This window comes from Acomys russatus, chromosome 16, assembly GCF_903995435.1.
Source record: "Acomys russatus chromosome 16, mAcoRus1.1, whole genome shotgun sequence".
NCBI lineage: Eukaryota > Metazoa > Chordata > Mammalia > Rodentia > Muridae > Acomys > Acomys russatus.
Window position 1 is genome coordinate 26,193,491 of NC_067152.1, and position 16,374 is coordinate 26,209,864.

Sequence of the window (16,374 nt, forward strand, 5' to 3'; positions counted from 1 at the left end):
TAGGGCTTCCTCAAGACCCAGCTATTCCACTCCTTGGAATATACCCAGAAGATGCTCCAGCACACAACAAGAAAATTTGCTCAACCATGTTCATAGCAGCCTTATTCATAATAGCCAGAACATGGAAACAGCCTAAGTGTCCCTCAGTAGAAGAGTGGATAAAGAAACTGTGGTACATATACACTATGGAATACTACTCAGCTATTAAAAACAAGGAATTCCCGAAATTTGTGGATAAATGGATTGAGCTAGAAATGATCATAATGAGTGAGTTAACCCAGAAGCAGAAAGAATCAAATGGCATATACTCACTTATATCTGCATACTAGCCCAAGGGGCATGTCCCACGAAAGCCTTCACTTACCAGGAAACTGGGACAGAGGGGAAGGCATCCTATTGGGACTCTAAATGAGAGATGCATGGGAGAACAGCAAAATAAAAGGATCCAGAGGGTCCTAGAAATCTACAAGTAGAACAATATGATAGGCAGATTTGGGCCCAGGGGTCCCGCTCAAACTAAGTTACCAGCCAAGGACAATACAGGAGGTAAACTTTAAACCCCTTCCCAGATCTAGCCAATGGTCAGAATAGTCTCCACAGTTGAGTGGAGAGTGTGATACGACTTTCTCACGTACTCTGGTGCCTCACATTTGACCATGTCCCCTGGAGGGGGAGACCTGGTGGCACTCAGAGGAAGGACAGCAAGTAGCCGAGAAGAGACTTGATACCCTATGAGAATATATAGGGGGACGTAATCCCCCTCAGGAACAGTCATAGGGGAGGGGAATAATGGGAAAATGGGGGGGGGGGAGGAATGGGAGGATACAAGGGATGGGATAAACATTGAGATGTAACAAGAATAAATTAATAAAAAAAAAAGGAAAAAAAAAGAAATAGCCACTGTGCATTTCAAAGAGGTTGGTGTGGTTTATAAAAACAAATTTTCAGGTATTTCAGGCTAACGTGAGTTCGGTGTTAACTCACAATGCCAACCATCTGCAGACATTAAACCCTGGGACACTGAAGCCCCTGTGCACAAACACTTGTGCATTCCTGGACGTGTGGTGTTTACTTTGCAGAAGAAATAATTCCCCTCTGCTCTAAGCAGTCAGAACCCACCGGCACCTGCACTGTTTAAGTCCAGAGACCAGAACAGCGGAAATGAATGTGGTATATAGAGATTAAACTTAATGTGGTAATGAGCTTTGGAAACTGAGCCCCAAGAAGAAAAAGTAGAGTAAATGATGGCATGCGGCATGTAGCATGTGTGAGGGACTCGCCCCAAATGACTGAGAGGTATTGATAGAGGATAAGTGGGCATCTCAGGGAAAAGCTTGTGACTCACCCTGTGAGGTTGGGCTGGTGGAGTAGGTTGCCCTCTCAGGAGGGACTTAGCATGAGTTAATGTTGCTAAGGAAGACTCAAGAACCAGATGATAATGCAATGACGTCGAGAATCCATTCTGCCCTCTGGCAATTACAAGCCCATTTGAATCATGATATTCTTCCAAGGCTCCTTTGTGCTTGGTCTATTTCTGCCCATCTTGGTCCTTATTGCAAGATTTGTGTAGCCAGGGTAATAGTCTGAGCTGCTGATTGGACCTTGTTAGGAGACTTGTCTGGTATCCTGAGCCTGCATTGTGTCCCGGCTCTAAAGAATGTGGCTCTACAGACAGTTCTTAGGAAAGACTTCTCCTTTTCCCTTTGTTATAAGAGTGTTGAGCAGTTAGTCTGGAGCTGTGTGTACAACTGCTAATTTCTGGGCCCCAAGATCTGGTTACAATCCAGATGAGTACATTCTTGCATACACTGAATGATGTTATATAAACTTTGCTCCCCAATATTCTCTGGTTGGTTAAGAAAAATGCTGGACACCCTGTAACTGAGCAGAAGAGAAGTAGGTGGAGTTTTAGTCCCCAGGCTTGGGGTCTCAGATAGGGACTACAAAGCAGGAGGAGAGAAGAAGGAAGAAAGAAGGAGAAGAAGAAGGAGGAGGAAGAGGAGGAGGAGGAGGAGGAGGAGAGAAAGAATATGGCCTGATGGAGCAGATCCAACCCAGACAGGATGATATATTGACAAGTACCTTGGGGAGTGCTACTGGGAGCTAGCCAGACCAGCTTAGAAAATTAGTTTGAATAATACCTGCCCCGTTATTATGTTTAAGGCTTGTTTAAATAAATCCATAGGTCTCCTCCAGTCAATTATTGGGGAACTATCTGGGTAATAGAAAAGCACAATAGAATTTAATAAATGTTCTACAACATAGGAAGGATGAAAGAACCCTGAGTTGTTGTGGAGCAAAGACCCTTGTGATCCCACGATTATACCCAAGGGGTAGTCTAATAGCCACAGAAGCTCTTGTGTTTAGGAAATGAATAGCCCTTGAGCAGCCCTGATGACTGATGGCTACACATGACTCAGTGGAGAAGAAAAGCACTTCTAACACTCCTGTTCCATTCCCTTCCCTTCCCTAAATATCAGTTTTCCACCTGAGATTTTCATTCATGTTGCCAACCACCTGCTCCTCTCCTGCCTAAAGTTTTCATTGTGTCCAGATCAGACCTGCCCCTCTTCACGTCTGTCTCTGGTGTCTATTTCCCACCCAGATGCTGTAGCAGGGCATCCTCAGCTCCCTGGCTTGTGATTGTTCCTTCTTTATGGGTCCCCAGAGAAGCTCAATCTCAAACCATAAGCCTCACCCAGCACCATGCCTGATGACACCCTGAAGCATGGGGAGTGACTAAACAGATTCTCTCTCCCGCTCTAGCCTGCCATGCAGGAGTCGCTGTCATACCAAGTCCCCACATTTGGGTTTAAGATTGTGAGAATAATGGGCTTATCCCAGGGCTAAGATTGCCAGGCAGTCTCCCCCAGAGATGAGTGACCAATCAGGTTTGCTTTCTGTTGCTATAAGAAACTCCAATACCAAAAAGCATCTTTGGGAGACAAGAGTTTATTTTAAGCATACAGCTTACAGCCCATCACCAAAGGCAGGATCTCAAAGGCAAAGCTCAAGGAGAAACTTCAGGAATATTACTCACTGGCTTGCTTCCAGGTTCATATGCGACTACTTTTCTTATATCTCCTAAGACCAACTACAGGGGGGTAACCCAGCCCACAGTGACTTTCCACGTCAATCAACAGTTAAGAACATGCTACACAGGCATGCCCACAGCCCAGTCCATTGGAGGCAATTCATCCAATGAGGTCCTCTCTCTGAAGATGCATCAAGTTGACAAACCAAGGTAAGCCTGACTCGCACTGGCTTACCACGTGCATGAGGCTTTGGCACCCCTCCTTCGAGGAGCTGGGTTCAGCTTCGACACATTTCTCTGTGTAGCGTTTCTGTTTCTCCAGCCAAATGCTGGAATCAGAAAGGTAGATATCACATGTTTTCTATCATAGTGCCTATATATAGCTCAGTGGTAGCGTGCTTGCTTAGCATATGCAGAGTTTAAAATATAGATCTATGTATCTTACATCTAGATATGTGTTTGTATCTACACACACACACACACACACACACACACACACACACACACCATGAATGTAGAAGGAGAGCTATTTGGAGAAAGGAAAGTGACACTCCAAGAGTGGGTGATAAAGGAAATGGTAATGCAGGGCTAATGTGCTTGGAGAATAATAAATGTACATGGATGACGTTTGAAAAAAAAGAATGAAACCCCACAGTGTTCTGTGTTTGTAAATATTTTTCTGTAAATGACATGACTTTTTTTGGCTTTTTTTTTTTTTTTTGGTTGAATAACATCCATTGTATATGTATATACCATAATTTCCTTACTCATCCATTTAGGCTGATTCCATTATAGTGACCAATGAGAATAGCTTCACCATAATTATGCATATACAGATATCTCGTTTGCATACTGATTCAGTTTCCTTCAGAAGATTACTAGGGTAATCTAACAGGATTGTGGGGTTATATGTTTTCGGGTTTTGGTAAATCCTCTATGCTAATTTCTATAACAGCTCCACTCACTTTCCTCCCAAGCTATAGTGAAGGCTCCTCCCCTCCCCAAATCCTCACCAGCATTTGTTGCTTGCTTTCTTCAAGGCAGCCATTCTGAATGGAGTGAGGAATCTCAGCACAGTTTTGATTTGTATTTCCCTGATGGATAAAGACATTTTGTGTTTTAAATGCATATTAGTCAACCATTTGTACTTCTTTTAAGATGTGACTGTTCAGTTCATTTGTCCATTTCTGGTTGGACCATTTGTTCTTTCAATGGCATACTTCCTTAGCTCATTATGAAAACTGGGTATCAATCCTTTCTCAAATGAGTCTCCTTTCCTGTGAGACTAAGTTCTAGCCTGAATTTTAAAATCTTATTTATAAAAGCCAATTTAATTTTTCAAGTCTAAGACCACCCCCCACCCACAGATGCTGAGTCCTTCTGTGTCATGGAAAAAAAGAGATAGAAATATGGACAAAGGAGAAGCTGAAGTACAAGCAGTCAATAAACATGTGAAAAAAATGTTACATGAAGATTCCTCACTCTAGCCAGAATGACTGTCATGAAGAAACAAACATAGGGCTGAAGGAAGGTGCAACTCAGTGGTAGAATGTCAGCCTAGTATGTATAAGGTCTAGGGTGTGATCATCTACACAAATAAAAGGGGGAGAACAAAGAAGGGAACAGAAGAAAGAAGAAAATGGGGAGAGAGAGAGAGAGGAAAGGAAGAAAGGAGGAAGGGAGGAAGGAAGGGAGACTGGAAGACAGGCAAAAAGAATAGAAAGTATAGTAACAATAAGTGCTGGTGAAGACACAGGGCAAGACAAGCCTTAGACATTTCTGGTAGGGAATGTAGATTGATTCAGCCCCTATAGAAGTCCGTAAGGAGATGCCTCAAGGATTAAAAGTAGACACACCATGTGATTCAGTTATCCAGTTCTGGTGTGTACACAAGGGAGACTAAGGTAGCACACCATGGAGACTCACATATCCGTATTCACTGCAGTGCTATTTACAATAACCAAGCTGTTAATCAGACCAGGCACCTATGAATAAAGAAAATGTGGAATATAAACACAACAGAGTTTATATACCTTGTAAAAGGATGAAATTATGTTATTGGATGGGAAATAGCCACATTAAGTAAGATATGTTTGATTGCATATTTTCTTTTTTCTGTGGTTCTGGGTTATATATAGATAAATAAGTGTATTGTGTATATTTGACATGAAAGTGGAAGAAGAGAGTGAAGGGAAAGGAGGCAGGAGGATACAAGGATGGGGATGAATATGATGAAAATACATGCTACACTTGAAAGAGGTTGTCTTTTTGAAACCTAGTACTATGTGTAATGAATATGAACCAAAATAAAGCAAATGAGAATAAGAAGAATGAGAGGTAAGCACGTTTTATGCCTTTGAGGGTTGAAAGTTTATTATGAGATGTCAAGCAAGCCACATAAAAATAATTTGCATGGGGGGAACATTAGAAAGAAAAAAAAATCTAGAAACAAACCATTTAACAGCTTGTATTTGGGAACAGAGCAAGAAATTCGAAAACAATTTGAAGGACGGTTTGGCAATAACTCCGAAGTAGATCAAAAATTATTTTTAAAAGAAAATAAATAATAGCAAACAGTAGGCATTTCCAAATCATTCCGTGATCCTATTTGTTATAGCAGCAGTGTATCACATATCCTGTTGAATAGATGCATAGACTGAGGGATTAAGGCAAGAGAGCTGATCCAGGTCAGGACACTCAGCAACAAGAACCACCACAGCAGCTGGGCCTGCAACAGCTGGACACACAGCAGGTGGGTTTGCAAGAACTGGACACACAGCAGCAGCTAGGGTGGCAGGAGGAAGGCCTGCAACAGCTGGACACACAGCAGCAGGGGCGGCAGCAGGAGGGTTGGCAGCAAGGAGGCCTGCAACAGCTGGAAATGCAGCAGGTGGGGCGGCAGCAGCTGGGCCTGCAGCAGCTGGGCTGGCAGCACACAGACTGGCAGCACTGGGGCCTGCAGCAGGTGGACACACAGCAGCTAGGGCGGCAGCAGGTGGGCTGGCAGCACACAGACTGGCAGCACTGGGGCCTGCAGCAGCTGGACACACAGCAGCTTGGGCGGCAGCAGCTGGGCTGGCAGCATACAGACTGGCAGCACTGTGGCCTGCAGCAGCTGGGTCTGCAGCAACTAGACACACAACAGCTGGGCTGGCAACAGGTGGGCCTGCAGCAGGTGGTCTGGCAGCAGCTGGGCTGGCAACAGGTGGGCCTGCAGCAGGTGGTCTGGCAGCAGCTGGGCTGGCAACAGGTGGGCCTGCAGCAGGTGGGCTGGCAGCAGCTGGGCTGGCAACAGGTGGGCCTGCAGCAGCTGGGCTGGCAGCAGCTGGGCTGGCAACAGCTGGGCTGGCAGCAGCTGGGCTGGCAGCAGCCTTGGCTACAGCCCTCCTCAGAGCTGACAGAGCCACAACAGGAGCTGACCATGGTGTCTGGGATGTAGATTGGAGATGGATTTCCAAAAGAATGTACGACTTGAATCTGGGAATGTCCGTTCCCCGGATCCCCTTTTATACCCTGCTGGGGTCATTCCTTCCTTGTTGTTGTTAATCCTACTAAGTAAATAAACATCAAACTGGGCAATTATGTTTTCTACATTTGATGGAAAACACTGTCTTGTTTTCCCACTGAAGTTAAGGCTTATCCATTGACTTCCTGAAACACACTTAGCACAATCATCATGGTTCAGGTACTGACTAAGTATTTCAAATTAATTGCGCCGATGCTCGCTCCATCCGTTCTCTCCTCCTGAATCATTTTTTTAAATTTAAACACATTTTTATTGAAAAATAAAATAATTCATATTACATCTCATTTGCTATCTCATCCCACGCATCCTCCCATTCCTCCCTCCCTCCTGACCTGAATCATTTTTATCTTCCCGCCCCTGAGCTCATTGTGTGCTTTTAAAATCCTTCTGCTTCTTCCATGGTCCAGGTGTGGCTCTGTCCTGACTGTAGCTCACACAATGCCTACAATATTTTTAGCATTCTCTAAGGAAAAGAGACCTAATAGGTCCTATGAGATATCCTGAAGTCTCAAAAGCACCAAAAGACAAGTTAAACTATATAGTGCGGTCCGCTTTAACCATAAACAGTCAGTGAGCGACAACAAGGGAACCCCATGACAATCAAACTATCCCCACCCCACTTGCTGGACTTGAGACGGCTCACAGCTTTTCTGGTTTTGGAAAGTCGATATATTTAACAGGCGGAATGTGTATAGGCCTTTGTACAGGACTGTGTAGCTCTCATGTAAGTAAGCATGGTTGTTTCTTCCAGTTCATGGGTGCAACAGCCCTGTCATGCCCAGAGGCTGGCACTGCACAGCTTTCCTTTCCATCCTCCAGATAATGCATTCTGTCTGTCTGTCCACTCTTACAGTGTCCCTTGAGCCTCGGAGCAGGGTGAGAAAAGCATAGATGTTTCAGCTATGGCTGAGCACTCACAGAAGGGCTCCTGATGCTCCTGACCCACAGCTAAAGAGGTAGAGTCACGGGTTTTTTTGTTTTTTGTTTTTTTTTTTTTTGGATGGGTGACCGTTACTAGGTTACACATGTCTCAGCGGATGGTCCACATCCCTGAGTAGAGAAGCAGCACCAACTGGACCCAGAGGGGGAAAAAGAGATTTGTTGAGGGTCAAGAAGAGTTAGAGAGAAGGAGTGAGGGCTATATAATGAAGAAACAATGTATCTATGCATGAAATCTTCAAAGAATAGATTTTTGAAAGTCAGTATTTTTTCTGGGGTGGACATTGGAATCAACATTGAAGTCAGCAACAAAGCTTACATTACTAAGAATATTTATATCCATATCTTTTTCATTATATTTAAATTTATATAAAATACAATATGTAACTAACATGGATTATTTTGAACATGTGTAGGGAGAGATTGATGCAGGTTATAGAGTTATTAATAATGGTTTCTTATAATTTTTTTTTCATTTTTATCTTATTTAGTGGCTCAACTTTCGTCTGATTGCTTTTCTTCTCAAATTTCTTACAAGACAACTCTTTTCTTTATAAACCAGAAAGTTTTTAAAAGAATGTACATTTACATTTTTAAAAATGTGAATCTTTGCCATGACCTTCTAAGGCTGGAGGTTTGGGCATCCCAGGCCAACCCGATGGTCAGCCAGCAGTACCAGTTCAGATGCTGAAGAAGTTTGTTGGGTAAAGCAGCCATTGACCCAAGTGCCCTAGGAGTCATCCTCAACACCACAGCCCTGTGACCCAGCAAGAGACAGTTAAGAACACAGGTGGCTTCAAGGCCGAGCAAGTTCCACAGCTAAGTCTGATGGCCATTCTGATTAATCGACAACCTTAAGTTACTGTGTTGTAAATATTTTGAATCTTGCTCTTGTTATAAAATTCTGATTTCCACTGGTGCATTTCATGGGACAGCATTCTCCTAAGGCACATACATGCCTTGAGCCTGCTGGGAGATTGGAAAGCAATGCCTTGTCAGAGGGAATGGGCTTGCTCCAAACCCAAAGAGTACATGGCAGGGCCTTAATCAGGAGGGCTGACTCAGAAAAGTCTGGGGAAGAGCCTAGAAATCATGCCTCTATTCTTTATTTTCTCTGTGACATCCCAGTCCACAGCTAGAGTTTCCATACCCCAGAACAAGCTGCCAAAGGAGAGATGGAAGTGTAGCCGCTGTGTGACTTTAAAGATGGAAGCACACGTAAGTGGCACAAAGTGGAATGGATTGACCTGGGAGTCAGAGGGGCAGGGAGTTCGAAAGACCTCAGGAAAACATTTTTTTAATACAATATTTTTATTGGTGCCCTGAGAATGTGCTTTTGTATGCGATGTACTTTGATCGTATTCATCTCCCACCCCTCCACATAACCGCTCCGAATTCCACCTCTACCCTCCTAATTTCCTGTCCCCTTCTCGTTAACCCACTGACTTCGATTGTACTGCCCACATACTCGAGGGTGTGAGGCCATCCACTGGGACATGGTTGACCTACTAGGAGCCACACACTTCAAGAAAACTAACTGTCCCTCAGCTACCACAGCTCCTCACCTTAGGAGTGAGGGGCTCATGAGCCCCTCGCTGCTCCATGCTGGAATGCTGACCGGCCTAATCTTGTGTAGGTTTTGCGCAAGCAACCACAGCCACTATGAGTTCGTGAGTGAAGGGGAAACTCGGGTGTCTGGAAGATACCTCTCCCCAGTATTCTTTTTCCTGCCTCACAGGAGGTACAGAATCATCTACCCGACCTCTCTCCAGCAAGGAGTTGGTCGGCCAGCTGAATTCCTCAACATTTATAGCTCTCACAGAGAGACTGACTCCAAAGTCATCTATCTCTGGGAAGGGCGGGGGTTGGTTTTATCAGTGCTCTATGGCAATGAGATGGCTTTAAACAACATGCAGGTAGGCACTTGCTACTGTGATTCCCTGACACCCCACCCTCAATGCAGCTTCCCCGTGGAGGGGGTTGACTGTATCCTCTCAGTGCTGATGCTCCAGAGCCAAGCCTTTAACTAGCTTCCATCTGGGAGCCAGCAGCACATGTAATTAGTAGTAGTTATGGGCCTGGTCCCTACCCCCACGAAACCAAGTCTACAACCTTCCCCTGGAAAGGAGTTTGACTACACATCAAGCACTCCAGCTTTTATAGCTCCCATCAAAGGGACTAGCTCCTAAATACAAGAGTCCTCGGGGACGATAGGGATCAAAGAGGCAATTTCAAGGAGGCTCCAGAGCAGTGCTTATTTCTCTACTTTCAGTGTACACCTGGCAGACAAAACTACCCAGTTCCCGTTGCCCTCTGGAATGGGCTTGGCTTCCTATTAGGTGTGAGGCCCCAAATTTCTCAGCTGTTCTCCATATGTCAGAATTTTAGTTAACCTTTTAGCCTTGGAATGGACGGAGCTGATAATTACCACAACTTTGAAAGCCAAAACAGCAGGTGGGTAGACATTTCCCACAATTCTCCACCCAGGCTTTCCCCAGCAACAAATCCCAACCCCCCAAGCCCCAACTAATCTGCCTGCCTCTGCCTGCCAATGGGAGTGTAGTCCACGGTTGTGTAAAAGACTAACTATCCCATTGCAAGGGACAGGAGTGAAAGAGAGTGAAGGTGCCATGAGGTCCTCCACCCAGCTTTGTGCTGAGTGGGTTCAGGATAAAAGCCAACTCCCAGCTTGTCACTGAGGAATCAGGGAAACAGACCACACAGAGAGCAAGCCCAACTTTCCAGCTTCTTGAATGACAAGGCTCTGCCTCACATCTTGGGACAGTAATGTACTGGTCACACTATAATTTCCTGGGGTACTACTTGGAATGAGACAGTGATTTGAACCAAAGCAAAGACTGAGAGGCACTCAGAGTCTCTGGCCCAAGGCGGCCAATCTAAAAAGTCTGGACCAGAGCTGGAAGGGGTGGAGGCACTTTCATATGCAGAAAGCAATGGGAAGATTTGGTTGAAATGCAGAAGAGGGGTAATATGTCCTGAACAAAATAACAAAACAAATAGGCAGACAATTATGAAGATTGCAAGACCCAGGTGTTTCAAATAACTAACTAAATTCCAGTATATTGAGAAATACATCAATTGGTATGTGAAAAGTCTCATGATCGGTTTGAGGGTGTTCGTTTGTTTGTTTGTCTGTTTTTGTCAACTTAACACAACTGAGTCATCTGGAAAGAGGAACCTCAATAGAGAAAATGCCTGGGGTGCATTTTCTTGATTGATGATTGATGTGGGGTGGCCCAGCTCACTATGGGCAGTGTCACCCCTGGGTAGATCATCCTGAGAGATAATAGAAAGCAGTTGAGTAAGCCATAAGGAGCAAGAGCAAGCCAGTAAGCAGCGCTCCTCCATGGCCTCTGCATCAGCTCCTGCCTCCAGGTTCCTGTCTTGAGTTTCTGCTCTGTCTTCCCTCAGTGATGGACTATAAACAGCAAACTGAAATAAATCCCTCCCCGCCCCCCAGGTCGCTTTTTTTTCCCTGGTGTTTTATCACAGAGATAGAAAGCAAACTAGGACCAAAGGCATGTAATGGAGGAGGAGGAGCTAGGGCAGAGGGTTCACGTAGGCAAAGGAAATTGTTATCAGCTTAGAAACACTGCGATTACTATGAAACGGCTACCAATACTACAACAAATACTGATAGGGATTACACCATAGGAATAGAGATGAAGGAACACCTATCAAAATCCCCAAAGAAAATAACACAGAACAAAACTGAAAAAAAAACATAAAATACAGCATGGGAGACAGAGCGGGGGGAGGGGGAAGCATACCAAGTCTTCTTTCTGAACTTAATGGATTAGAAGTTAATATTGATAAGGAAGAGTGGGGCCGTTAACAGGTGTGTGGGGGTGATCACACTCTTGGCAAAGGGCCAAGTCAAGAAGAAAGTTTAGGCCTGCTGTTTTGATTCACTTTTTTTATTTAAGAGCCCCCTTCGAGTGTAGAGATCAAAATGGCAATACCAAAACTAACGGGATGCTGAGAAACAAGTCATAAGAGAGAAAGCGATAAATGCCTACTTCAAAAAGGAAAAAGAAACCAGGCATGGGGCTATGCGTTCCTGTCATCTTTGTCCTGCAGAAGGTGAAGCAAGTTTGAGACCAGCCCAGATGACAGACACAGGGACACTATACCTCAAAACAAAAACAAGAAACAAACAACAAAAAGGCAAACAGAAGCAGAGAAGAAGGAGAAAACAAAGCCAAAGAAAACTTTAGAATCTTTTTTAAACTTTTTTTTATTAATTTATTCTTGTTACATCTCAATGGTTATCCCATCCCATGTATCCTCCCATTCTTCCCTCCCTCCCATTTTCCCCTTATTCCCCTCCCCTATGACTGTTCCTTGGGCCCAGGGGTCCCGCTCAAACTAAGGCACCAGCCAAGGACAATACAGGCGGTAAACTTTAAACCCCTACCCAGATCTAGCCAATGGTCAGAACATTCTCCACAGTTGAGTGGAGAGTGGGATATGACTTTCTCACGTACTCTGGTGCCTCACATTTGACCATGTCCCCTGGAGGGGGAGACCTGGTGGCACTCAGAGGAAGGACAGCAGGTTACCAAGAAGAGACTTGATACCCTATGAGCATATACAGGGGAAGATAATCCCCCTCAGGAACTTTAGAATCTTAAAGTGAGATTATTGGATAGGAATTTTGTTTGTTTGCTTGTTTGTTTGTTGTTTTTTCTGAGACACAATCTGGTCTAGTTTGGCCTTAAACTTGGGTCCTTCTGTTTCAGCCTCCTGAGTGCAGAGATTGTAGGCATGCATACCACAGCTAACTATTGGGTTACAGGTCTGCCTCTCCATTTTTAGTGATTATTGCCATGTGGCCCTCCAAAGAAGCCATCAGTTGAAACAATCGTCACCAACACAGACCATCCAGATCCTGCACATTGTCCTCAACCCTGCGACCAATCGCAGCCTTGACTATGATCAATTTACTTCTAGAGTCACATTTTCTTAGTTGCAAGTTCACTTAACTTCCTTTCTTACATCTATTAGCTATTTGTATCTGTTATCTTGTCTTGAGCAAACCTCTCACAACTGCTCTGTTTTTTAAGGTGCACATGCTTTTGAATTAGTGTGTACTCACATGCGGGCACACACACATGCACACACACAAGAAGGGTGGACAGAGGCATTTTTTTCTGATTATCAGGTAACCTACCAGGCAAGTCATCAAATATTGTCCCAACATACAATATTTCCAGGAATGTGTAACACTCTTAGAATTCAAGTACTTTTGTGAGAGTGAAAATGAGCCACTGACTGCAGTCTTCGACATTCAAGACATGGTTTCAGTAGGAATGGAGATGGGACCCACCAGAGCCCAGCGACTCGCAGTCCAGTTCACTATAGCAGGCACGTGTTTGCAGATGCACTGTTGAGCCAGAAGTGACCGTGGAGTGCCACTGTTGAGCCTGGTAAGAGCCATAAACTGGAACCCTGTAGAACTGCTATAGCCAACAGAAGGAATGGCACTAGAAAGTCCCTGGCTTTGCTGCAGGCACTATGCAAGAGTGACACTACGCTACTTGTTGCTACTTGTTCTTTACCACTTGTGTGATAGTCTCTCCTCCAGCAAACCCTCTGATGCTGCCCTCCATACCAGCCCCCCTCAAACCACCCCAACACTGTGTCAGCATGCTTGTGTGTTTCATATCAGTGGGAGTGCTTGTTTTGTGTACTTTCCTGGGAAAGATTAATAAAATTGTATATGTCAAAGATGTATATGTCTATCCGGCATAGGTCTTCCTATCAAATCCAAATCCCAGACTGCACACGGAATTATCTAAAGAAGATAGGAGCTGGATGTTGGGTAACATATGCACTTGCCACAGCCCAAGATTGCTGGTCTGTCCATAGTCAAAACCAGTGAGAAGGAAGTTACTCTTTTTAAAAAATAAGCTTGAAGTTAAAGTGGGAAATCTTACAATAAGGGGAAAAACTAATGATTTGGCAATTTCCTTTAGTATAGAATTTTATTAACATTTGAACATTCTATTCTCTTTATTTAGATCACAGAAATGCAAAATTTTCCCCATATAAAAATAAATAGATGCTGAGAATAAATATTACAAATGTTGACGATACTAGTAAAGCATTTATAGGGATACAGCCTACAGTAAATAATTCCATTAAAACATAAGTTATGTACAATAACAGCAGCCTGCTCCAGTGATCTAGTGTGACACACTGGGTCATCTGACAAAATGCCATGGCCATAGACATGACAATTCCACCTGGCATTAGCCTGAACAATTGTTTTTAAGTAGTTGCTTGATGTCATCACTATTGAGGTGAATAGATGCAGTAATGGGTCAGAACAAGACCAAGTGTGGTAGAAAACAGTCAGGCAACATGTTGGTCGGCCTGAGGGAATGAAATTCCACAAGATGATCCACAGGAAAGTGGGTGACAGTCGGTGGTCTTGCAAAAGACAGGACAGCAGCAACTAGATGTACAACAGCTAGGATGGAGGAAGCTGGACACACAGCATCTGGGGCTACAACAGCTAGACACACTGTACCTGGTGCCACAACAGCTGGGCACACTGCAGCTGGGGTGGCAACAGATGGACACGCTGCAGCTGGGGCCACAACAGCTCAACATATAACAGCTGGGATGGCAGCCACTGAGGCGGCAGTGACTTGACAAACAGCAGATGGGCCTACAGCCACTGGTCACACAACATCTGAGTGACAGCAGCTCGATACACAAGAGCTAAGCTGGCAGCAAGTGGTCCTGTAGCAGGTGGTCCTGTAGCAGGTGGTCCTGTAGCAGGTGGTCCTGTAGCAGGTGGTCCTGTAGCAGGTGGTCCTGTAGCAGGTGGTCCTGTAGCAGGTGGTCCTGTAGCGGGTGGTCCTGTAGCAGGTGGTCCTGTAGCAGGTGGTCCTGTAGCAGGTGGTCCTGTAGCAGGTGGTCCTGTAGCGGGTGGTCCTGTAGCAGGTGGTCCTGTAGCAGGAGGTCCTGTAGCAGGTGGTCCTGTAGCAGGTGGTCCTGTAGCAGGTGGTCTGGCAGCAGCTGCTCTTCTGGCAGCAGCCTTGGTCAGAGCCCTGATCAGAGAAGACAGAGCCACAATGGCTGAAGCTGGAGGTTTGCCCTGGGTATTGAAGAGAAAAGGTTTTCTGAATTTGGGAGTCTTTTTTATACCTCTTATATCGCCCCCCCATCAAGAGGCATCTTTAGTTTTATGGGTTATGTTAACAGATAAGACATTATAAAACTGGGTAACTATAGACACTTGCTTTCAAATTGATGTTTTCAAATCAACCCTCGTCCCTTCCTTGTGTGAATCATATAATTTCTCTTCCAATTGGTGGTGGGGAACCAACAATTTGTGACTGGGTGTCACTATTTTCCCCTCACCCATGGCTCAATCTAGACACATACTGCGAGGTCTCATTTTATAGGACACACAGGAGATGAGAATGCAATCTCAAAAACTAATAGATGTGAAGTCACTCCCGTTGTAGCATAATGGAACACGGGTTTGTACAGAGGACCAGTCACTCTGCTGTGAGTGACTCCTGAGCAAGAAGGAAGAGCATGGCTCTAGGTGAAGGCTGGGGATTAGGGAGTTGGGGAATGAAATTCCACCCAATGTATGTTGGTGTGTTTCCTTCCAATGTTTGCTTGTTGGACAGGTGGTATCACCCTACAAATCAAAGCTTTGCTTTTTGAAATAACCAATTGACACAAAGCATTCAGTAGAACAGCATGGCAGCCTATATTTTGAAAGACTGCCCAAGTTCTTCTGGGGAGACAGGAAGGGCAATGACTTTATCTCCTGTTGCCTACTCAGTTCTGCCAGTAAGAATATGTTCTGGCTGGGCAGTGGCGGCACACACCTTTAATCCCAGCCCTCGGCAAGTGGAAGCCAGCATATTTCTGAGTTTGAGGCCAGCCTAGTCTACAGAGGGAGCTCCCAAACAGCCAGAGCTACATGGAAAAACATCGTCTCAAAAAAAAAAAAAAGTACAATGAAAATTAATATATTCTAACTGGCACATCTTCCTCTCAGGAAGATGAAATACAAGTAAGTCTAACAATGGGTTTGCCCATCACAGACAAATGTTGGCAGTGACAAGTCCATTACTATGACAATCAAGCAGAAATCCAACAGCCTTCCTAGCCTCAACTCCTTACTGCCCCGGCCACAAGCCATGCGACACTCCATTCTTAATGGCTCTCCATTGGATCTGCCCTTCAGCTCTAAATGCAGGCATGGCTGCCTACACATCACTATTGATGATGCTCCTCCACTATTGCCAGAAGGGTAAGCTGCCCCTACTCTAAAATGTCTCTGGTGCCTTACAGGTCTTTCCCATGGGGTAACTATTCTATTGGCTTTGTTTTGGCCAAGTATCTTAAGTAAAGCCAGTGACGCAGTTTCAAGAGGCATTTTGTTTGTTCCTCTGGGCATGGCCAAACCCACCTGAGTTTTGACAGTGTTGGCAGGATCTTAGAATGTCCCAAAACGACACACTCAGAACACAGCTTTCAAACACAGCCCAAGATCTTCCTTCTTGCAACTTTTAAATTGTTTTTTATCACGTCTTTGCCTATTTGTGTGTATAAGTGTTTATATAGGGAGTGCACACAAGTGCCATTGCATGTGTGTGTGGGCGGGCGGGTGGTACACATACATGCCACTGCATGTGTGGGGAGGTCAGAGAAGAACTTGTGGGAGTCAGTTACCTCCTTTCTCCCCTCCACCACATGGGTCTCAGGGTTGACAGTATGCACTGTTACCCTTGGAGCCATCTTGCTGGTCCCGTTCATGAAACTGTTTCCTAGCCTGCTATTTAAGCTCTTCCCTCACCCCCTCACCCCAGAGTTATCATCA

The 16,374-nt window shown here is 44.8% G+C and overlaps 1 protein-coding gene across 8 annotated transcripts; it reads right to left on the minus strand.

Moving 5' to 3' along the window:
• Window positions 1-5,666: 5,666 nt before the first annotated feature.
• On the minus strand, window positions 5,667-10,684 carry LOC127200361 (keratin-associated protein 4-6-like). 8 transcript variants are annotated; one of them, XM_051158554.1, is made up of 3 exons: window positions 6,396-6,457; window positions 6,060-6,335; window positions 5,667-6,014 (listed from the first exon to the last, which is right to left on the minus strand). In XM_051158554.1, the coding sequence occupies exons 1-3, from the start codon at window positions 6,455-6,457 to the stop codon at window positions 5,732-5,734; spliced, it is 621 nt and encodes a 206-aa protein (XP_051014511.1). In that variant the 3' UTR covers window positions 5,667-5,731. The 8 variants fall into 8 exon arrangements, with proteins under 8 accessions (XP_051014511.1, XP_051014509.1, XP_051014515.1 ...); XM_051158552.1 differs by lacking the exon at window positions 6,396-6,457 and adding an exon at window positions 10,677-10,684 and having other exon boundaries at window positions 5,667-6,374; XM_051158558.1 differs by having other exon boundaries at window positions 5,667-6,155.
• Window positions 10,685-16,374: the final 5,690 nt, after the last annotated feature.